Below are 25,253 nucleotides of genomic sequence, written 5' to 3' on the forward strand. Positions count from 1 at the left end.
AAGCCTGTGGTCAAAAACCTTTAACATAAAATTGATATAAATATATGCAGGCTTCCTAAACTCCTGTACGTTGCATTTAACATCTTGCTGAGTACCACACATCTTATCAAGGAATGTAATAGAGACTTTCTCAATTAATCTTTGCTCTTAAATTAAAATAATTAACATAATCATGACCATCAATTGAAACCCAAAGTGGAGTATGATGTAAGTGAAATGATGGAAGTCTCATCAAATGAAAATTTTATCCTATAGAAAGATAATTTCTTTTATACAGTCAACTGTCAGAATTGTAATTCTTATTGTAAATGTGCAAGAACAATAACAATTTAGTGTAGTAAACTGTCTTAGGAGTCTCATTACTGGAGGGTAATCAGACAGAGTTTGACACAAGAACTGAGCAAGACGATATTAGGACAAGTGAGTAAAACCTTGGACAAAGAAGTTTAATGAGGATATTAAAGGAGGGGAGAAAACTAGAGAGGCAGAATGAAGAAAATAAAGACTTTCATTTATATAGCATTCACACAACCTTATGATGTCCCAAAGCACATTCCAATCAATGAACCACTTTTGAAGTCTAGACAGTGTTGTAAGGTAGGAAATTCAGCAGCTAAATTGCACAGCAGGCTCCTATAAATAGCTATGTAATAATGACCAATTAAACTGTTTTTCTGATGTTAATTTCATGCTAAAAATTGACCAGATACTCTGGATAAATTTACTGAAACAGTATCATGAAATGCTTTATGTCCACCTGATGTGGCAGACAACATCAGAATTATGGCACCTCTGACAAAGCAATATTCCCTCAGTACTGTACAGGAGAGGCAAACCTCCATGTTTGTATTCAATTTTCAGGAGTAGACTTAAGCCCATAACCTTCTAACTCAGAGTATGAGAAAACTACCAATTTATGCATGTCTGAAACATTTACCAGAGAAGGAATTCTAAAGCTTAAAGCCAATGCAGCAGAAGGCATGGTCTCCTGAGAAATATTGAAGATCAAAGATACATAAAAGATCATATTTTCAAGATGGCTCAAATTTCAGAGGATTGCAAAGCTGGAGGAGGTTTCAGATGGGATGGGTCCATGGACAGATTTGAAAACAAGCAGGTGATCTTTAAAATTAACATGTTGACAGACTGGGTGCTAATTTAGCTGAGTAGAGTTGGTAAATAAGACATGATATGAGATAAAATATGTGCAGCAAAGTTTTGATGGAGAGCAAATGGTGGGAGCTGCTCAAGAATGGGTCTGGGTGGGTTACTCTTCGGAGGGTCAGTGTGGACTTGTTGGGCCGAAGGGCCTGTTTCCACACTGTAAGGAATCTAATTTAATCTAATCTAAAAAAAACACTTAATAGTCAAGTCTAGAGTTAACTAAGGCATGACTGAGTATTTCAACCATTGAATAGTTGATGCAATAACAACAATATATGATACCTTTAAATGTAATTAAATGTCCTAAGGTACTTCATAAGAGTATTATAAATTGAAACATGACATGGAGTCATGAAGAGAAATTAGGTCACATGACTAACTGTCTGGCCAAAGAGTTTTTAAAGACTTTTGTTTGTCATCTATGTAAATGATTTGGATGAGGATATTACAAGGCATGGTTAGTAAGTTTGCGAATGACACCAAAATTGGTGTCAGTGAAGAAGGTTTTCTAACATTACAAAGGGATCATATGAAATAGGTCAATTGGTTGAAAAATGGCACATGGTGTTCAATCTGGATATATGCGAGGTATTGTATTTTGGTACAAGAAACAGAGGTAGGACTTATACAATTAATGGTAGGGCCTTGGGTGATGTTAGGCAAAAGTGAGATCAGAGTCTAGATTAGAGTAGTGCTGGAAAACCACAGCAGGTCAGGCAGCATCCAAGGAGCAGGAAAATCGATGTTTCGGGCAAAAGCCCTTCAGCAGGAATGAATGTTGGTGTTGCAGAAGAGGGGCCTAGTGGTGCAGGTACATAATTCTTTGAAGTTTGCATCACATATAGACAGGGTCATTAAAAAGGTGTGTAGCATGTTTGTCTTCATTGCTCAGTCCTTTGGGTATATGAGTTGGTAAGTCATGTTACAGCTGTACAGGATATCGGTGAAGCCTCTTCTGGAGTACTGTGTCCTGTTATAGTCGCCCAGTTATAGAAAGGATACTATTAAACTGGAGAGGGTTTAGAAGAGATTTACTAGGACGTTGTCAGATATCGAAGGTTTGAGTTATAAAGAAAGGCTGGATAGATTGGGACTTTATTCACTGGAGTGTAGGAGATTGAGAGGTAACCTTATAAAAGCTTATAAAATCATGAATGGTATAGACAGGGTTAATGGTAGCTGTCTTTTCCTTAGGAGGGGGGATTTCAAAACTAGGGGAGCACATTTTTAAGGTGAGAGGAGAGAGATTTAAAAAAGACATAAGGGGTAATTTTTTTATATACAGGGTGGTTCATGTTTGGAATGAACTTCCTGAGGAAGTGATAGATGTGGGCACAGTTACAATGTTTAGTTATAAATAAATGAATAGGAAAGGTTTGGAGGGATATGGGTCCGCAGCAGACAGGTGGGTCTAGTTTAGTTTGGGATTATGTTTGTCATGGATTGGTTGAACCGAAGGGTCTGTCTCCGTATTGTATGACTCTATGACTATCTTAATGAAGAAAAGAGAGATCACATGGAGAGGTGCCAGGGAGGAACTTCCAGAACTTAATGCCTTGGCAAATAAGGACACAGTCACCAGTGATAGAGGAATTAAGATTGTGTATGTTCAAAAGGCTAGAATTTGATATCTTGGAATGCTGTGTGGCTATTTATCCCATCCCTGAGTCAATGAGGGCCATTGAGTGCATAAGTGATGCGGTGAATGGGACTTGGTGTGAGTTAAGACATAGGCAGTAAATTTTGACTGACCCCAATTTTCTGGAAGGTAGAAGTGTGAGACTAACCAAGAGGACAATTTAGTTGTCAAGTCTGGAGGTAGCTAAGGTGTGAATGAAGGTTTGAACAGCAGCTGAGTTTAAACAAAGGCAAAGTTGGTCAATTTTATAGAAGTGGAAAAAATTGGTGTTGTGATGGTGAAAATGTGTACTCAGAAGCTAATGTGGGGGTCAAGCAAGTTTAAGAACTGACCAGCTTAGTCTTAGACTATTACCAAGTGGAGAGATAGAGTTTGTAGCTTGGGAACAGACTGCATAGTGGGGACTGAAAATAATGGGCCTCAGGTGACTCTCTGTGTGGAGTTTGCACATCCTCCCCGTGTCTGCATGGGTTTCCTCCGGGTGCTCCGGTTTCCTCCCACAGTCCAAAAATGTGCAGGCTAGGTGAATTGGCCATGCTAAATTGCCCGTAGTGTTAGGTGAAGGGGTAACTGGTAGGGGAATGGGTCTGGGTGGGTTGCGCTTCAGCGGGTTGGTGTGGACTTGTTGGGCCGAAGGACCTGTTTCCACACTGTAAGTAATCTAAAAAAAGTAATCTAAAATTTCCTAATATTTAGGAAAGGCAGAAAGCAGGGATAGGACATGTTTAGCTGATGTTGCCACTTGGAATCACATTGATGAATAATAGGAGGAGACCAAACATTGACACTTGGGAGGGTCTGAGTTTGACCACAGGGACAGAAATAATTTGGGAGATTCTCTGTGCACTATGAGTAGGAACATTCCCACCTAACTAAGCAACAAAGAAGCAGCACTAGAGCCCAACAGTGTTTTGAAGCTATAGACAGGTCGAGAACGATGAGGATAGTTCAGCACAGTTAAATATACTTTCCAGTCACACTCCAGCTGGTTAATACACGACCATAGTTCATCTGTCATGATTGGTCATGCACTGATACAAAAATAGAGCTGCTTCAATGCCCTCTATTCTTGCATAAAGGGCAAGCAGAGTGGAAGGCAGACTAGACGGGAGGAAATCGGGACTACTAAAAAAGCTCAAGGAACGTCTCCGGATAGGCTTTAATCTAAAAGATCAAACAGGGACATTGAACTGCAGATTGCAAAGAAGTCCCGCGACAGGAGAAACGGTAATTTATCATTGCAACCGTGTGCGCTGTCTTTGCAATTCGAAACGGCGAAATAAGAGTTTAAGAAAAATGCAAACGCCAAAGAAAAATAACAAGGCTGCTTAAAATCTCGGTTTACGCATTGCTCACTAAAACCTTAATTCCTTCGAGAAGGCCGACCCCAATTCCATCAGTGAAAATAATCGTTTCAGCCAACCAGCGTGGCAGTGCAGATAGCATCCACAAATGCATGATAAAGGTCCCAGGTTTTTAGGTCTCTTGCAGGCATAACTCCAGTGTCTACATGGACAGACACCCAGGGGTCAGAGGCCAGGCTCGATCTGGAACTCCAGGGGTCTCGAGATATTCCAGTTAAATTCTGGGCAGTTTGCTGTGTGTGTGTGTATGTGCATTCTGCTCTAATATTATTGCCATGACGTGGAGCTGCAGGTATTGGACTGGGTGGACAAAGTCAGAGGACACCAAGTTATAGTCCAACAAGTTTATTTGAAATCACAAGCTTTCGGAGCAGCTTGTTGGACTATAAACTTGTTGGACTATAACCTGGTGTCCTGTGACCTCTGACTTACATTATTGTCAGTATCGAACATATCAGTATTGACCATGTATATACAATAATAGCTTTCAAACTTGTTTACCCCCTGCGTTCCTGTTGTGTAACACAAACATCGTCAGCAGTTTGAAACCTGAAGCAAGATGAACTGTACAACCCGAGAAACGAGTTCAGGAATAGCTAGCTGCCAGTCAAGGCTTATGTTTTGAGATGTGTGTTTTGTTATTCTGATTGGCCGCCAGCCACTGGCTGTATCCTTCTCCCGCGTTTTAGACTGGGTGTAATGTTTGCAATCCTTCCCTCCTCTGGCACTGTTGCAACTAAAAAGGATCAGAAGACTGTGACCAAAGCCTTCGAGTTTTCCCTTCACTTCCCCAGCAATCTCAAATACATCCGAACCGCTGACTTTTCTGTCACCGGCAACGTTTCAATTCCCGCTTTATTTCGATCCTGTCCATTTTCTCAAAATCTCCCTCTTTACCGCAACATTGGGACCATCTTTTTCTTTTTATTCAGACGGACACAAAGTATTTCTTTCGTACAAACAAAAACAGAAATTGCTGGAAAAACTCGGCAGGTCTGGCAGCATCCGTGAGGAGACAAACAAAGTCAACATTTTGAGTTTAGTGACCTGACTCCTCCAAATTCCGATTTTATTTCAGATCTCCAGCGTTCGCAATTCTTTGATTTATTTATTTAGTACCTCGGAAATGCCCTGGGGGGGGGGGGGAATCACAAGAGTATTTCATTTTTAATCCCAAATTAAACCCAACGTTTCCCTTGCACACCATTATACTGTACATCAAATATTTTGTTTTTAATTAAATTCACAAAGACCCCTGGTGTTCTACCAATTTAACAACAATGGATCCATCACTGCTTTTCACGTTTTATAAGAGTTTAGCCTGAAAGACAAAATTCCTGTTCCATTCATTGCAAGAATACCTTCCTATAAGAATCTGAGAACATGCAGCCTCTGTTCTGTGATTGGTGAAAGGGCTTGGTCTCTCTCGCGCAAACCCTCAATTCTTACTTCCACACTCTAAATCTGGTAACCCACGTGTTAACTTTGAACCAACCAGCTTCTGACAATTTAGGAATTCCTCCCAGGAGCACAGCTGTTCAGTTGGCAGGGATACTGAGTCGATGACTCTGCAGGATTGAGGCATTTAGAATTGAACATCTAAACTAGCTTGAAGACAACATAATGCTTCTGTTCCATGTAGTTTATGGATCACATTTGTTGTGCGAAATTAAAGTTTATCCATCTCTGCATAATCCTGATGAATTGGGAACAAAAGTTCCTCTCATCGTACAAGATCCAAAGAGTCCATCTGTTCAGAGAATTAAAAGCTGCAACTGTATGTGCTACATTTCAAAACAGGCAAAGTGCCTTGCATGCTCGTACCTAAAGCTAAAGTAAATATTATCTGTCAACATATCCGTGCAGATTTACTTAAGCATGTACAGATTCAAGACTGACTTTTTTCCACAGCCTGAACCTTGAATCTCAGAATTAGATCCTTCCTCACTCCCTGTGCTTGCAAGGTCGCATCTGTGAGGGAGCTATTAATACCCTACGGTATAGCTTTTTATAAAAACTATATGAATGAGCCTTGTAAAAGGCCTATTCTCAGTAGTGTACTAGAATAATGCGAACAGTTTTGGTCGCCTTATCTCAGACTACAATTGGAGGCAATTCAGCAGAAGGTTCACCAGGTTGATTCCAAGTGTGGAGAAATGTTACTATGAGGAGACATTGAGTAGACTGGGCCTTACACATCCGAGTTTAGAAGTATAAGAGGCAACTTTGTTGAAACATATAAGATTCTTAGGGACTTGACACAGTAGATGTGGAGAAGATGTTTCTCCTTGTGCAAGAGATAAGGACCAGAGGATATAATCTCAAAGTCACTCGTTTAAGATAGAGATGGGGAATCATAGAACCCCACAGTGTGAAAGCAGGCCATTCAGCCCATCAGGTCCACACAGACCTTCTGAAAAGCATCCCACTCCCTATCTCTGTAACCCTGCATTTCCTATGGTGTAACCCACCTAGCCTGTACATCCCTGGACAGTACAGGCCAAGTTAGGATAACCAATCCACCTAACCTGCACATATTTGGACTGTGGAAGGAAACTGGAGCATCAGGAGCACACACACAGACATGGGGAGAATGTGCAAACTCCACACAGATAGTCATCCAAGGCTGGAATCGAACCGTGGGTCCCTGGCACTGTGAAACAGCAGTGCTGAACATTGAGTCACAGTGCCACCCATGGAATAGTGACCTTCCAGAACTATTTACCACAGAGAGGTGTTGAGGGTGGATCATTAAGAATATTCGAAACTGAGATATCCAGATTTTTACTCAGTAAGGCAAACAAAGGTTATGAGGAAAAGACAGGAAAGTGGAGGTGAAGATGACCAGATCAACCATACTCTTACTAAATTGTGGAATAGATGGGATGGGTCCAAAGACCTACTTCTGCTTCTATATCTTATGGCTTTGTGGTCTATAATCTCATCATTGCCTTCCAATGAATTGTGACACAGAAAAGCATTTGAAAGTGAAGTAGATAGTGAACACCACATTCCCTAAAGTTATACAAATCTCTTTCAATGTACACTAAAATAATCATATTAGGATCTAGGTAAACTTACAGGATATTTGGGCAAAAACACATTGGGTTTTCCTTGTTAATTTAGAGAAGGTACACATAATGATAACATGATGGGTATTATTGTTCACACTAGATTCACTGTCTAGTAAGAGACAACACTGTCAAAAATGCATATTAATTCATTGAGAAAAATAGGATATTACATTCAGTCATCAATTCAGTATTTTTAAACATATAATTATGCTTATCACAAAATTCATGATGACCAGAAAATCTGACTCCTGCATATATGCATTAAGTTGTGCATCTTTCTTTCAAATAGAAGTTAAGATGTGTCAATCCCAAATATTGGTACGAACTTGTGTCAGCTTGACTCAGCTGCAATCTGTTTAACATTAAATCAGAGGAGCTTGAGTTCTAGTCTCATTCCAAGATCAGAGAAAATGACTTAAGTGTAGTATCGGAATACTGTATTAATAAAGGTGATGACTTTTAGATAAAATGTTAAATGAAAACAGGCTTAATTCGTTTGGACATATTTAGTAGTTTAAATAATACCAGTCAAAAAATGGGAAGTTGACCATCATCCAGAAAGGTACTAAATGATTAATTACATCACTGATGGGATTTTGTGTACAAATTGGCAGTATTTTTTTGTCTACATAACAACAGTGGATACACTTGAGTAACATTTGGCTATGAAATACTTTATGATGAGGATATGAAGACACTGTGAATAAAGTTCTTTCTTTATAAATTTTGAATTCCTTGAACTCTTCTAAAATTTTCTTATTTTTTTCTATTTGATAAGCTTTCTGAATGTAACAGCTTGAGAAATTAAATAAAAGGCTCTACACACAGGTGCGGCACGGGGACTCAGTGGTTAGCACTGCTGCCTCACAGCACCAGGGACCTGGGTTTGATTCCAGCCTCAGCTGACTTGACTGTGTGGAGTTTACACATTCTCCCTGTGTCTCTGTGGGTTTCCTCCTGGTGCTCTGGTTTCCTTCCACAATTTAAAGATAGGTACAATTGTCAGGGATAAATGTAGGGTCTGGGTGGGTTACTCTAGGACCACAACCAGGAGGCCCTGCTCTGAGCCTACCATGACCTACTGTATCATTAGGTAAGATCTTGGTTTATTATCTATGTCAATTTCTCTATCTCTCCAATCTCCATATCTTTTGATTCACGTAGAGTCCAACGAATCTTACCAAATTCATCTTAACTGAGCATCCAGAACATTCTAGGATAGTGAGTCCTAAGCATTCACAGGCATCCATGTGTAGAGGTTGCTCCTCATCTCAGGTCTGAATGTATGATCAGTTCTATATGGCTAACCTGATATTCTAAAACAATGTCCCCTAGTCTTTGCATCTACCCTGTCATATTCATAGAGCCATAGAGATGTACAACATGGAAACAGACCCTTTGGTCCAACCCGTTCATGCCGACCAGATAAGCCAACCTAATGTAGTCCCACTACCAGCACCCGGCGCATATCCCTCCAAACTCTTCCTATTCATATATCCATCCAGATGCCTTTTAAATGTTGCAATTGTACTAGCCTGTACCACTTCCTCTGGCAGCTCATTCCATACACATACCACCCTCTGCGTGATAAAGGCGCCCCTGAGATCTCTTTTATATCTTTCCCTTCTCACCCTAAATCTATGCCATCTAGTTCTGGACTCCCCACCCCAGGGAAAAGACTTTGTCTATTTATCCTATCCATGCCCCTCATAATTTTGTAAACCTCTATAAGGTCACCACTCAGCCTCTTACGCTCCAGGGAAAACAGCCCCAGCCTGTTCAACCTCTCCTTATAGCTAAAATTCTTCAACCCTGGCAACATCCTTGTAATCATTTCTGAACCCTTTCAAGTTTTACAATATCTTTCCAATAGGAAGAAGGAGACCAGAATTATACGCAATATTCCAACAGTAGCCTAACCAATGTCCTGTACAGCTGCAACATGACTTCCCAACTCCAGTACTCAATGCTCTGACCAATAAAGGAAAGCATACCAAATGCCTTCTTCACTATCCTATCTACATGTGACTCCACTTTCAAGGAGCTATGAACCTGCACTCCAAGGTCTCTTTGTTCAGCAACACCCCCAAGGATCTTACCATTAAGTGTATAAGTCCTGCTAAGATTTGCTTTCCCAAAATCCAGCACCTCGCATTTATCTAAATTAAACTCCATCTGGCACTTCTCAGTCCATTGGCCTATCTGTTCAAGACCCTGTTGTAATCTGAGGTAATCTTCTTTGCTGTCCATACACCTCCAATTTTGGTGTCATCTACAAACTTACTAACTATACCTCTCTTGCTCACATCAAATCATTTATATAAATGATGAAAGTAGTGGGCCCAGCACTGATCCTTGTGGCACTCCACTGGTCACAGGCCTCCAATCTGAAAAACAACCCTCCAACACCACCCTCTGTCTCCCACCTTTAAGCTAGTTCTCTATCCAAATGGCTAGTTCTCCCTGTATTCCATGAGTCCTAACCTTGCTAACCAGTCTCCCATGGGAACTTTGTCGAACACCTTACTGAAGTCCATATCGATCAGGTCTACCACTCTGCCCTCGTCAATCCTTTTTGTTACTTCTTCAAAAAACTCAGTCAAGTTTGTGAGACATGATTTCACACGCACAAAGCCATGTTGACTATCCCTAATCAGTCCTTGCCTTTCCAAATACATGTACAATCTGTTCCTCAGGATTCCCTCTAACAACTTGCCCACCACCAACATCAGGCTGACTGGTCTATAGTTCCCTGACTTGTCCTTACCACCTTTCTTAAACAGTGGCACCATGTTAGCCAACCTCCAGTCTTCCGGTACCTCACCTGTGACTATCGATGATACAAATATCTCAGTGAGAGGCCCAGCTATCACTTCCCTATGGTACACCTGATCAGGTCCTGGGGATTTATCCACTTTTATGTATTTCAAGACATTCAGCACTTCCTCCTCTGTAATGCAGACATTTTTTCAAGGTGTCACCATCTATTTCCCTACAGTCCATATCTTCCATGTCCTTTTCAACAGTAAATACTGACGCAAAATACTCATTTAGTATCTCCCACATCTGCTGCAGCTCGACACAAAGGCCGTCTTGCTGATGTTTGAGGTTCCATATTCTCTCCCTAGTTACTCTTTTGACCTTAATGTATTTATAAAATCTCTTTGGATTCTCCTTAACCCTATTTGTCAAAGCTATCTCATGTCCCCTTTTTGCCTTCATGATTTCTCTTAAGTACACTCCTACTGCCTTTACACTCTTCTAAGGATTCACTTGATCTATCCTGTCTATTCCTGACATATGTTTTCTTCTGTTTTCCTAACAAACCCTCAATATATTTAGTCAAACTTTCTCAGAATCTTAAATGTTTCAGTTAGATCAATTTTCATTCCTCAACAGTTCAGAGTATTCCTTTGATTTTTGCTATTTGTCAACATTAATGTCAGAAGCATGTCATGGCCTGCAAAATTTGCAGTTAGCTGTTTAAATGATGAAGGATGTACAGTATCAAAGACCTAAGTAACAGCGGTATCACACACTTCCCGCTCTAAATGGAGTTTCAGAGAAAATGACAGGGATCAATGTCCTTTTGGAACTGTTGCTAATAATAGCAAGTCACATTGTTGCTGAGGTTAACTTTGAACAGATAAACAAAGTAAGTTTTGCCAGAGGGCTGTGGCATCCATGAATTATGTACTGTTACAAAGTGATAAACATGCCTTAGTATATTGACCTCATTTCCTCCTAAGCATGTGATTAACTATGTCACTGCAAAAAAATGATTTCTTAACCATAGGCCATATTAAATATCCTCTCATTGCCCATGTCTCCTAGTAACAACATGTTTTGCATTATTAGCTTGTATCTTTGGAAATTGGTGCAGTGATAAATTAGCCCTTAAGCACTCATTATCAAACAATTAAATATATAAACTGTTTTTATTTTAACATTATGATCAAGTTCCTTATTTTATTTTATTCAATTTCCCAATTTCCTGGTGTATCAAAAACTTTTTCTTATAAAACATTGTCTGCATTCTGGGTCGAGGCTGTGGTGCTGGAAAAACACAGCAGGTCAGGCAGCATCCAAGGAGCAGGAGCATACAAATCTCTTTCAGTGTACACTAAAATAATTATAGCTAAACTTAAATTGTCTGCATTCTGTCTACTTTCCAAATGAATGGTGTAATAGGCAGATTCACATAGACAATCTCCTTACAGGAAAATTATGTGAAGTAGTTTCCAATACCCGCTGTGCTCTTATGCTTCTGGATTCTGATAAAATAAGAGACGTTATGGCTGACAATAACAATTCACATTTAAATTGTGCATTTAATTGTGATCATGATTGATTATGAATTGATTACATAATTGTTATCAAATAAAAAAATCCAAAAAGGAGATATTAGGATGGGTGCTTTAAAACTTGTATGAGTGGAATGATTTTAAGGAGGATCTGAAAGGTTGAGAGACAAGGAGGTTTACAGTGTGAGTCTAGAGTTGAAAGCTAGACTTAAACTAGCTAGTGTTTAAAGCTAGAGTTTGAAATCAGAGCTGTCAATGATAATTAAAAGGCAATGGATGATCCACAGAAGGCTTGAGCTGGAGAAATGGAGTGTGTCTGAGATTTGCATGGAGGAGGGTATAAAGATAGAAGGGATTGTGAGCATTAACATTGGTGAACATTGAAATCAGTATTTTAAAATTAAATTCTTGGAAGACCAAGAGTCAATTTAGGTCAATAAGCACTGGGGTGATGAGTAAGCAGATCTTAGCATCGGTTAGGCAGTATGTCATGAATTTTGCTGATTCTGGTGGAGACAGAGAGCAAGGCAGAAGATAGAATCTGCAGGGAGTAAATGGAGTTTGTTACAGGGGATGAACATAATTTCTTCTGCAATTGGCAGAAACTGTAGCTTATACAGAACTAGAAGATGGACAAGCAGTCTAACAACATTGGCACAATAAAGCGTCCTGAGAGATGGTACTGAGATAGGCTTGGTATCATCTTAATACATGTGCAATCTTTTTTTTTGCTTCAAATGATGTTGCTAAGGGGCAATATCCAGATAAGAAATAGAAAGATGCCAAGGACTGATCCTTGGTGGATGCCAGAGGTAACAATGCAAGGGATGAAGATACATAATGTCGCAGGAGATTCTTCAGTCGTGACTGAATAACTAAGAATGAGAAGGCAAAGCAAAGCCTACAGAATTGGCCTTGATACCCAATATATGCTATTATAGCTGTATACCAGAGACTAATAAAAAGCAAGCATGTGCTCTCCGAATTCTGGAGAGCAAGAATGCAAGTCACATTCAGTATTTTTTTTTCAATAAAACTGCCTCTACACTCCAAGTGATATATTTTCTTGAATATGGCATAGAGAGAATTTGAAATTAATCCAATTTCAAAGTAAATTGGTTGTGTCAAGTTTATGTATGAAGATCCATATCTTGTACCATCCAGTTAATTTGGGAGTTGCTTGTCTCTTTTAGATTGGCACTGAATATACAGAAAACACAACTGTCTCTATTGTGCAAATTAACTTCCTTACCATTCAGTTACACAAGGTAGATGATGGATAAAATGGTGACAACTGTGGTTAGATACCTAATACATATGTTAAGTTCTGGTGCAGTGGGCTCAGGGTCTTATGCTGGGCTTTCTCAATGACTGGGTGAAGAATCTGGCTATGGAGAGGATGAACTGGCCAAGACTCCTTCAAAAGCACATGCTATACCTGCAATGCTACAACTAAAATAAAGACAGCAAATGCACAGGCGCAGCATCAACTCTAAGCCATATATTGTCCTGACTTGCAAATATAACATCACCATCGTCTTACCAGATCATGGAGCAGAGAGAGATACTTGGTGGTGGTTTAACTTCAGGACTACCAAGCCTCTGGCAAGGGGAGAGGTTGAGAATGTGAGTCCTTCATAGTAATCGCGACTGTTGTGGAAGCTTAACCCATACTGTTAGTATCCCACTGCATCAGAGACTAGCTATCTTGCAAACTAAGTTAAGCCAACCCCCTAAATTTGCAAGTATATTACTGTTCCTTTGGGATCAAATTCCTGTAACTCCCTCCCTCACCACAATGTGGATGTAACTGCCCTATATGGATTGCAGTAGTTCATGCAAAGGGCACACCAACACCTTCTCCGATAGCATGGGGGGGGGGGGCAACGTGTTGTTCTTGCCAGCAATGTTCACATCCCATGATCCAAATCTTAAACAAAAACTGGCTACAATGAATTTGTTACAGTTGTTTAAACTGAGCAAATATAGTTAGAGAGGAGGGGGAGAGGGTGTGTGTTTGTGCGTGTGTGCGTTCCTTAAAGCAGCACCAATCAGTGGCTTTTGGAGTCCCATATAGTAAACACATAACCGATGTGAAGCAGCCACTATACTGCAGCTCCAGTACAATAGGAGTCTAACATAACAATAGCAATCTCTAACTGGACACATCAAACAGATGTAAGAAAGCTCAGAGTGGGCAGCTCAGTAAGTCAAATAAACATGCCGTTTTCAACAAACCATAATATTCACATGCACCCACCATGCACACTACATCACGTTGATTTCTCTGGGACCTCCCAGATTTTTTTGCGCAGAACTGCACATAAATGGCAAGGAATGCGACAAGAAAACTTGGCGAGCTTTTGAAAAGTTTGTTGTGTATATCTCCTTGCACAGCCCTCAGACGCGGCGGGAGGATGGCGACGGGAGTCACTTCCAGCCGCACATTTGGCCAAGAGGAGTACAGTCTGTACAGCAGCCTGAGTGAAGAGGAACTCATCCAGATGGCGGTCGAGCAAAGCCTTGAGGCGCAATCCGGCTCGGTGCAGCCTCCAGGTCCGAGGGGCCAGGCACACCCCAGGAATCGAGCTCAGGCCCAGGTGAATGGGCGTGTGGTTCAGACCGCGGCCCCTCAAGCTTGTGCCAAGACCAGGTGGGTGTCCAGGTACAGAGCCCTGTGATTCGGTCTGACAGCAACATCCACACACAAACACAAGCAGACACAGCTCTCCGGCTGAAAGGCTCAAGAGACCAGTTTATCCAACACTCGCCTGGCTCAGCCTTAAGTCCCAAGGGCCATGTTTGCAGGAACGTGCCTGGAAATCCCTGGGGCAATATTGAAGCAGGCACGATTGCTCCAAGCTGGCAGGCAATGGTCTCTTTCTTGTATTTGAACGTGTGTGTGTGCGTGCAGTAAAACCTTGGCCGAACCTGTTAACTCTATTATCTCCTGGTCAATCTCACGGGCCTTGCTGCTGATCGGGTCTAACGCATCGTTCATCTACTCATTGCGATTGATGTGAAAACCAGGCAAGATTTCCAGACGAAATAGATTTTTCCATTTAACACCATTGGAAAACATTGGACTATGTAATTGACGGGAAACTGGTTAAGGGTGAGGGTGGGCTGACAATTCACAAAACATAGCTATGGCCAGTCGGGGAGAGGATATTGAGAGCATTGAGCAGGATATCCCCATGGGCAGTTTCTTCGCCTGACGACATTTCAGATCAGCGATTAAATCCAGTTCAGTGTGTGTGCGTGTGCAGGAGATGTCCTCTGGCTATTCGAGGCTAGGACATTACATTTAAACAAGGCGGTGTTAGACCTTTGATAGACAATGGAATCAAGAGTCATAGAGAGGTGGGGGAGGAGAGAGGCACACGCGAAGGGTAGAGTTGAGACAACAACAACCACATCAGCCCTTGTTTTATTCACTGGCAGAACAGGCTCGAGGGGCCGAAGGGCCCGCTCCTGGGTGTTTCAGGTTCTCCTAATCTCCTGCTTCATCCGAACTAATCCTGTGCGCCATCTACCAACCTCCTGATTCCTTTACGGAGAGGACATTCAACCTGTTAACTCCTCCTCTGGGAATGCAAGATGTGTTGTCCTCCATCCATTTCCTGCGGTCTGTCAGTGTTGTCCTCAGTCTTACCCCCTGTCCTTATCAGCCTTTGTGATCGATTCGTTTCCAACAGTTGCCAGGATTTGTTTTGTCTGGTCTCGCCGTTGTTTTATTTAAACAGTAGGTCATCCTGGATGACAATAAATATACAACTGGTACCGTAAGGTTGAAGTTAACGTTTTCCGAGTCCAGCAAAGGTTGTGTGTCTCTGAGCAGTCCCCTCCACAATCCCTCCTCAGAGCCTGTTGCTCTCTATTGTCTTATATGGTCAAATAGTCCCTCGGCGTCTCCGAAGCCAAAAATAAACACGTGCGGGAGCCGATCGGTGCCAGCGCCTCACATTTTGAGTTGGAAGAGCTGCAGGGGAGAAAAATGAGGGGCTTCTCTTACGCGGAATATTTTTCACTATTTCATCCTCGCCGTTCTCTTAGGTCGCCCGTGACGACTTCTGCTCCGACCGCCAACCCTCCGAGATCAAGGAGATTCGATGGGAGGCTGATTCGACCCTCCAAGCCGGTGGTGTAAGTATATCTTCAGATCCAGAGCTGGGATTATTGAAGGGGTCGGTCGGTGGGACCGGGCGGGGAGGGCGGGGGTGGGGTAGATAGGTTCATCCTAAATGAACTGAAAATTCCCCAGGTAAAAATAGCTTTGAGAATTTCAGCGATGAGAGGATAATTTATCGTAAATTATTCCGCTTGATGAAAACGTATTAGTTAACAGGTTTTTTTTGTAATATGACAGTTTACTTGCAATGAGATTTGGACATTTGATTGCAGCCCAGCCTTCAAAATTAATCTTTATCCAAACGTTCCCATCCATACAATAAAGAACAGAGAAGGATTGTGCAGGATCATGTTAAAGTGAAGGACCCTACAGCCTCAGGTCACGAATCAAATGTAAATAGAAAGAGAGAGAGATAACTGGTGATTAAACTAACACTTGGGGTTAAAACTTGTGCCCCCCCCCGGGGTGGGAGTGTGGATGCCTGATTTCCTCAGTCAATGTTTCGCATTTGCCTTTTTGTTTGTTGGGCAGTGCCTCCGTTCTCACTGCACTTGCTGTGACACCCAGCGATGACCTGACCCTGAATGATATTCAAGTGGGGGGTGGGGGCGGGGGTGGGGGAAGAGCTGGGCTGGACCATTCGGCAAGGACCTTTAGACGTGCCTGTTGTTGCATTGAGGGACTACATCGGGGTGTTCCAACGAAATATTCCAAGGTCACGCGTTATTTATCTCAACGTGGAGGCGTTTTCCAGGGGGGTCAGTATTTCAAGGTTGATTAGATCTCTCCAAACTGACATGTTTTTTTGTGTTTTAACTGTGGACGTACAATTTTAAAGGCTGCACTGTTGCAGCGGACATTACATCCTTTCTGCTTTTCATCTAGGGAGGTGGATCCTGCCGTTGTTGCGATAAAAAATGGTGATGAAGAAACCTTGTCAAATATGATCCGAGCTGGGAAAGTGCTTTCTGTGCCAAACTCGGAGGGCTGGCTCCCTCTGCACGAAGCAATTTACTATAACAAACCCGGCTGTGCGAAATTGTTGCTTCAAGGTCAGTGAGGGAGGGAGAGCCGCGGGAACCTACACACTGTACATGATAAGAGATTAAACTGCATGTTGTGGGACCCTGTCTGTAAGGTCCTATGGTGAACTGAAGGACTGGCGGGACTTCTTATTCAGTTTGGGAAAATGACACGGACTGTAAAGGAACTGGCGAACAGCACTGATGTATTGGTGCACTGATGTATTGGTACTTCGTTTTCTCAAGATTTGGAAAATGTATAGCCTGGTATTGTACATATATCCACATTTTGGGAAGAACGTGATTGCACTGGAGAGGCTGCAGAAAAGATTTACCTGGGTAGGAGAGTTTTAGCTATGAGGAGAGATTGATTAGGCTGGGGTTGTTTTCCTTAGAGGAGACCAAACAGTGACATGATTGATAAGTATGAGAGGAGGAGATAAGCTAGACAGGAAGGAACATCCCCCGCCCCTCCCCCCTCCCCCACCTTGTGGATGGATCAATGTCTGGGGCATAGATTTAAGGTAGGGCACAGAAGTTTTGGAGGGGATCTGAGGAAAATATTTTTCACTCCCAAAGGGTGGTGGGAATCTGGAACCCACTGCCTAAAATAGTGGTAGATGTGGAAACCCTTGTAATAATTACAAAGTATTTCAAGCTGCAACACCAAGGCATACAAAGTGCCAAGTGCTGGAAAATAGGATTAGAGCAGTTAGATGGTTTTTGATTGGCACAGACTTGATAGGCCGAAGGGCCCTTTTCTTTGCTGTAGACATATTAGTTGAATAAAATTAATAGTTGATCAAGCCTTTTCGTGAGTCAGACCTATCAACAGTAGCTAACATAGGCTGATTTATTGTTGTAAAAATATTTGAATCAATTATTGGCAATAGCAGAATGTTTGGAAAATTCTAATCTAATCAAGCAGAGACATGATAGCTTCATGAAAGGAATATTGTGTCTGATTAATTTCTTCGAGTTTTTTTGAGGACATCTCAACCAGAGTGGGTGGAGGGAGCCAGTAATGTGTTGTAATTGGACTTCCAGAAGGTGTTCAACAAGGTTCCTCACAAAAGATTAAGTAGTAAGATAGGAGTCCATGGTGTTGGATATAGTATATTGGCATAGATAATTAACTGGTGGGCTGGAAACAGTGAATGGGGAACAGGGATTCTTTCTCAGGTTGGTGACATGTGACCAGTGAGGTTCTGTTCTGGGACTGCAACTGTTTACAGTATATATTAATGACTCTAAGGAATGCAGTAAATGTTTTGTAGTTAAACTTGCAGACAACACAAAAACAGATATGAGAGGACGACAAACAGTTTACAATGAGATGTTGACAGGTTAAGAAAGTGGGCAAAAAGTTGGCAAATGTATTTTAATTTGGGAAAGGTGAAGTTCTTCATTTTGGAAGGGAGCACAAAAGAACAAAATATTATTTAAATAGAGGAAATCTACAAAAAGCTACAACATAAAGAGACAAAGGTGATCAGTCAGGCTAATGGAATGTTGGCGCTTATTTCAAAGGGGTTGGGCTATAAGAGAAGAGAATTCTTACCAAAGCTGTAAAAAATTCTGGTGAGACCACATCTGGACTACTGTGAGCAATTTTGTTCCTGTTATTTAAAGAAAGACATCATTTTATTGATAGCAATTCAAAGACGATTCATTAGGATTGGTATAGAGAGATTTTCCTGTGAGCAAAGGGTAAACAGGTTGGGATTCAACTCACTGGAGTTTAGAAGCATGAGTGATCTCATTGAAACATATAAGCTTGACAGTGTAAATACTGAGAGGATGTTTCCCCTTATGGAAGAGTCCAGCACCAGAAGGTATAGTGTTAGAATAAAGGGGTGCAAATGTAAGACTGAGATGAGGTGGAATTTCTTCTGGCAGAGAGTTGAGTGTTTGGAACTCCTTGAGCTGTGGAAGCCATGTCCTTTTGTATATTTAAGGCTGAGATAGATAGATTTTTGATCAGTAGGGGAAAACTCAGGAAGGCTGACATGAGAAATGTCAGAGAAGCTACAATCCAATTGAATGGTGGAGCAGGCTTAAGGGCCCAAATGGTCTACTCCTGTTCCTGTCTCTTATGGTCTTATTATTGACGTCAGGAACAGAAACTTAGAAGGCAAAATGTGATTCGTGTTAAAATTGGTAAGCAATTTGCCTATCCGTTCTCAAACACTTCAGTAAAGGATGCAGGGATAAGAGGTGGCGAGTGTGATAATCTCGTAGTAGAGATCAATAAGGCACAACCACACTTCTTCATCTTTTTTTTTAGAACAATACAGCACAGAACAGGCCCTTCGGCCCACGATGTTGTGCCGAACTTCTATCCTAGATTAAGCACCCATCCATGTACCTATCCAAATGCCGCTTAAAGGTCGCCAATGAATCTGACTCTACCACTCCCTCGGGCAGTGCATTCCATGCCCCCACCACTCTCTGGGTAAAGAACCCACCCCTGACATCTCCCCTATACCTTCCACCCTTCACCTTAAATTTATGTCCCCTTGTAACACTCTGTTGTACCCGGGGAAAAAGTTTCTGACTGTCTACTCTATCTATTCCTCTGATCATCTTATAAACCTCGATCAAGTCACCCCTCATCCTTCGCCGTTCCAACGAGAAAAGGCCGAGAACTCTCAACCTATCCTCGTACGACCTACTCTCCATTCCAGGCAACATCCTGGTAAATCTTCTCTGCACCCTCTCCAAAGCTTCCACATCTTTCCTAAAGTGAGGCGACCAGAACTGCACACAGTACTCCAAATGTGGCCTAACCAAAGTCCTGTACAGCTGCAACATCACCTCACGACTCTTGAATTCAATCCCTCTGCTAATGAACGATAATACTCCATAGGCCTTCTTACAAACTCTATCCACCTGAGTGGCAACCTTCAAAGATCTATGTACATAGACCCCAAGATCCCTCTGTTCCTCCACCTGACCAAGAACCCTACCATTAACCCTGTATTCCGCATTCTGATTTGTTCTTCCAAAATGGACAACCTCACACTTGGCAGGGTTGAACTCCATCTGCCACTCCTCAGCCCAGCTCTGCATCATATCTAAGTCCCTCTGCAGCCGACAACAGCCCTCCTCACTGTCCACAACTCCACCTATCTTCGTATCATCTGCAAATTTACTGACCCACCCTTCGACTCCCTCATCTAAGTCATTAATAAAAATTACAAACAGCAGAGGACCCAGAACTGAACCCTGCGGAACTCCACTTGTAACTGGGCTCCAGGCTGAATATTTACCATCTACCACCACTCTCTGCCTTCGACCGGTTAGCCAGTTTTCTATCCACTTGGCCAAATTTCCCTCTATCCCATGCCTCCTGACTTTCCGCATAAGCCTACCATGGGGAACCTTATCAAATGCCTTACTAAAATCCATGTACACTACATCCACTGCTCTACCCTCATCCACATGCTTGGTCACCTCCTCGAAGAATTCAATAAGACTTGTAAGGCAAGACCTACCCTTCACAAATCCGTGCTGGCTGTCCCTAATCAAGCAGTGTCTTTCCAGATACTCGTAAATCCTATCCCTCAGTACCCTTTCCATTACTTTGCCTGCCACAGAAGTAAGACTAACTGGCCTGTAATTCCCGGGGTTATCCCTATTCCCTTTTTTGAACAGGGGCACAACATTCGCTACTCTCCAGTCCCCTGGTACCACCCCAGTTGCCAGTGAAGACGAGAAGATCATTGCCAACGGTACTGCAATTTCCTCTCTTGCTTCCCACATAATCCTAGGATATATCCCGTCAGGCCCGGGGGACTTGTCTATCCTCAAGTTGTTCAAAATGTCCAACACATCTTCCTTCCTAACAGGTATCTCTTCTAGCTTATCAGTCCGTTTCACACTCTCCTCTTCAACAATACGGTCCCTCTCGTTCGTAAATACTGAAGAGAAGTACTTGTTCAAGACCTCTCCTATCTCTTCCGACTCAATACACAGTCTCCCACCACTGTCCTTGATCGGACCTACCCTCGTTCTCGTCATTCTCAGGTTTCTCACATATGCATAGAATGCCTTGGGGTTATCCTTGATCCTATCCGCCAGGGATTTTTCATGCCCTCTCTTAGCTCTCCTAATCCCTTTCTTCAGGTCCCTTCTGGCTATCCTGTATCCCTCCACTGCTCTGTCTGAACCTTGTTTCCTCAACCTTATGTAAGCCTCCTTCTTCCTCTTTACTAGACATTCAACCTCCCTCGTCAACCAAGGCTCCCTCACACGACCATTTCTTCCCTGCCTGATCGGTACATACATATCAAGGACACGTCGTATCTGCTCCTTGAAAAAGTCCCACATTTCCACCACATCCTTCCCTAACAGCCTATGCTCCCAACGTATGCTCCTCAAATCCTGTCTTACAGCATCGTAATTTCCCTTCCCCCAATTGTAAAATCTACCTTGTTGTGCGCACCTATCTCTCTCCATAACCAAGGTGAAAGTCACAGAATTGTGGTCGCCATCACCAAAATGTTCACCCACCAACAAGCCCACCACTTGTCCCGGTTCGTTACCGAGTACCAAATCCAATATGGCCTCCCCTCTGGTTGGACAATCTACATACTGCGTTAGAAAAGCTTCCTGGACACACTGCACAAACACCGCCCCATCCAATCTACTTGATCTAAAGAGCTTCCAATCAATATTTGGGAAGTTGAAGTCGCCCATGACTACGACCCTGTGGCTTCTGCACCTTTCCAAAATCTGTTTCCCAATCTGTTTCTCCACATCTCTGCTGCTATTGGGGGGCCTATAATAAACACCCAATAAGGTGACTGCACCTTTCCTATTTCTGACTTCAGCCCATACTACCTCCAGAGGCAGATCCCCCTCAAACTTCCTTTCTGCAGCCGTTATACCATTTCTAATTAGCAATGCCACCCCCCCTCCTTTTTTACCACCCTCCCTAATCTTACTGAAACATCTGTAACCAGGAACCTCCAACAGCCATTCCTGTCCCTCATCTATCCATGTTTCCGTGATGGCCACAACATCGTAGTCCCAGGTACCGATCCACGCCTTAAGTTCACCCACCTTATTTCTGATACTCCTTGCATTGAAGTATACGCACTTGAGCCCATCTCTGTGTCCGCAAGTAGTCCCTGTCAGTGCTACCTTCTCCACAGCCTCCCTACAGTCTTGGACATCCTGACACACAGCTAGCTTACTTGCTGGACTACAAGTCCGGATCCCATCCCCCTGCCAAATTAGTTTAAACCCCCCCGAAGAGTGCTAGCAAACCTACCCCCCAGGATATTGGTGCCCTTCTGGTTCAGGTGCAACCCGTCCTGTTTATACAGGTCCCACCTTCCCCAGAATGCAGTCCAATTGTCCAAATATCTGAAGCCCTCCCTCCTACACCATCCTTGCAGCCACGTGTTCAACTGCACTCTCTCCCTATTCTTTGCCTCTCTGTCACGTGGCACCGGCAACAACCCAGAGATGACGACTCTGTCTGTCCTAGCTTTTAGCTTCCAGCCTAACTCCTTGAGCTCTTGATTGACCTCCCCACCCCTCTTCCTACCTATGTCGTTGGTGCCAATGTGTACCACGACTTCTGGCTGCACACCCTCCCCCTTAAGGATTCTGAAGACACGGTCCGAGACGTCTCGGACCCTAGCACCCGGGAGGCAACAAACCAGCCGAGAGTCTCGCCCATGTCCACAGAACCGCCTGTCCGTCCCTCTAACTAGAGAGTCCCCTATAACTAGCGCTCTCCTCTTCTCCCCCTTTCCCTTCTGAATCTCAGAGCCACAGACCCCTTCACTGCAGCTTACACCTGCAAGGCTGTCCCCCCCAACAGTTTCCAAAGCTGCATACTTATTTTTTAGGGGAACGACCACAGGGGAACCCTGCACTGCCTGTTTCTTCCCCTTCCCACCTCTAACTGTTACCCAGCTACCTCTGTTCTCTGGCGTAACTATGTCCCTGTAGCTTCTATCGATCACCCTCTCAGCCTCTTGAATAATCCTCAGCTCATCCAGCTCCAGTTCCAGTTCCCTAACTCGTTCGGTGAGGATCAGGATCTGACTGCATTTCCTGCACACGAAGTCGGCAGGAGTATCGGTGGTCACCCCTACCTCAAACATCCTGCAGGAGGAACATTCCACCGCCTGCGCTGCCATGACTGTACACTGTCTCCAAAAACAAGAACACTGAGTCAATAACCTGGGGTCTAGAACACACCCACTCAAATACTAATCACTTACCTTCCCGCCCAGCTATGCGCTCCAACCTCACTTCCGCTGCCCGCTACAGGTAAGTAATTTTGAAACAAACTGTCTTACCTTAGCTGTAGTCTCCCGGGTTCGTTTTTCCTCGGCCGCTGCTCCCACTCAAATCTATGAGCAGAAATTCATGTAATTGGTAATCTTAGTGGCCACAGCCAAACTAGAAGACAATTTAGTAAAAATGTCAAACAAAGAGAATTTTAAAGCTAGACAGAATTTGAGGTGTATACACAGAGGTATGAGAAAGGGGACAACCAGCTCTATCACATAGGTGGATATGCACAGAAAATGTTTTCCTGATGGGATTTATCAGTCTAAAGCAAGGTTGGTGGCACAATACACTGAAGAAAAGCTGGGATAGAAAAGTAGATTCACTGACAGAAGATAAAGCAATTTTAAAAACTTTCTTGGCTTTATCAGCAACAAATGTTTGTGGGTGTGGATCAATTGATATTAAAGCTACATTTCTACAAGGAGAGCACCTCAACAGGGAAATTCTCCTTCATCCTTCACATGAAGCACCAAATGCAGTGAGGTCATTTTGGAAGATAACTAAATGTTGCTTGAATTATGCCTGTAAAGCTCGATAGTTCTCAGTAAGGTCTGTCTTATTAAAATTATGCCAGTTTCAGTTAAAAGCACACCATGCAATGTTTTATTGGCACCTTGAAGAGCATCTTTCAGACATCTTTTTGATGCACATGAATTCTTGGGACTTTGAAGATCTTATCATAGTTTGCTTAAAATTAGAAGTCAGACTTTGGGGCTTTTAAGTACATTGGATTGAAAACCGGGCAGAATGGATGAAGCATCATTTTGCATCAGCAATCTTACTTGGAAAATTTTAGCCCCATTGTTATTAGTCAAAGTAGAGCCTCATAAAAAGGTGGTGCAGTTTCCAAAACTGAAATGGAGGCATTGCAAAGTCTAATTGGACAGCTGAATTGTCTCAGCACCCAAACAAAAAAGTCGGATGTTATCTTAGAAAAATATGAGACTTCAGTATAACTATGTAAAAGCACAAAGTGGAAGATGTTATTTGGGCAAATAAAAAAATTTAAAATGGAACATTGTGGTTTGAAATTTCCATCATTGGGAGATGTCTGGAACATGTAGTTTTAATGGTGCTTCTTATATAAATCTCCATGATGGGTTTTCAAGTGTCAGAGAGTTTATAACTTGTGGGATAGGGTGATAAATGTTGCCCAATGATCAAAAGACTAATATAAAGTACCTTAGTGGCAGAAACTCTTACTCTTAGTGAGGTGGTAGGTAAGGTGGTTTTCATAGCAAAAATATTGAAAAAACTACTTAGAAGGCATTCAGCAGCAATACCCATGAAGGAGTCTGTACTGGATAGCATGCACTCACAATATGTGTAAATAGAAAAAGACTGCGGATTAATATTACAATCCTAAAACAGAAGCTGGGAAAGTGAGACATTTCCAAATTGAAATAGGTGGATAGCAACAGTCAACTATCTGATTGCTTTACAAATAAAGGAGCAAGCTCTAAGAAACTGTTAGACATACTGAAAAAAAAGGCCACTTGAGAGTCTTAATGTGTAAAAATGGAACATATGTTGTCATTTAGTATATTTTGTTCCATTTGATATAATACATGTATATAATTTGACTTAAAAGAATGAAAAGGGAATCTTATCATGTAATATAATCTAAAAGGATGGCTAAGATCTAAAGGAACAAGAGAACAGATGGTGGATATATTAATTAAAAGTTAATGAGTGTAAGTATAATGTTGTCCCAATCAGTGAGCTTTGGTTTTTATGGATTGTAGTTAACTGAATTATAGCAGTCACTAATCATTTAGATTTGGACTCTGTTCAAAAATACTTACATTTAGTTTATAACACTCAAATGTATTTGAACAGAATGTTTCCTTGCAGTGCATTTGAAAAAATATTTCTGCAGAATGTTAGTGATTGCTGAAAGTAGAAAATAACTCACTGGCCTGAATACAAAATAGTGTCATCACATTTGGTATAGACAGGCATTAAAGAAAATGAAAGAGACATAGATTATAGATATTCAGTATCAATGTCAAATGTAAACACTTAGTGTCTTCTAATTTGTTGCAGCTAAGAGGTATTTTAGTGTTTCATGTAAGAGCGGCAGACTGATACTATTGTGTTGTGGAATGATCTGTTTTTGGTTGTAACTATTTGCATATTTTATATAGTATACACAATTTTGTTTTTAAAGTAATAATGGTAAAGTATTTTCGGTGGACCTTTGACAACGTTGAAGATGAGATGAGGTCTGTTAGAGTAA

The 25,253-nt window shown here is 42.1% G+C and overlaps 1 protein-coding gene across 2 annotated transcripts in view; it reads left to right on the forward strand.

Annotated features, from left to right (window-relative positions):
• The window catches only part of asb2a.1 (ankyrin repeat and SOCS box containing 2a, tandem duplicate 1), a 138,617-nt gene that overhangs the window by 88,534 nt on the left and 24,830 nt on the right, over positions 1-25,253 (forward strand). Inside the window, exons 1-4 of one of the 2 annotated variants that reach the window (XM_072568287.1) lie at positions 3,888-4,030; positions 13,943-14,198; positions 15,602-15,691; positions 16,563-16,729. In XM_072568287.1, the coding sequence (XP_072424388.1) occupies positions 13,963-14,198; positions 15,602-15,691; positions 16,563-16,729 (493 nt within the window). In that variant the 5' untranslated portion in view covers positions 3,888-4,030; positions 13,943-13,962. Of the gene's footprint in view, positions 1-3,887; positions 4,031-13,942; positions 14,199-15,601; positions 15,692-16,562; positions 16,730-25,253 lie in introns of those variants that run through there. The other variant, XM_072568285.1, reaches the window with a different exon arrangement.

This window comes from Chiloscyllium punctatum, chromosome 4 (genome assembly GCF_047496795.1).
Source record: "Chiloscyllium punctatum isolate Juve2018m chromosome 4, sChiPun1.3, whole genome shotgun sequence".
NCBI lineage: Eukaryota > Metazoa > Chordata > Chondrichthyes > Orectolobiformes > Hemiscylliidae > Chiloscyllium > Chiloscyllium punctatum.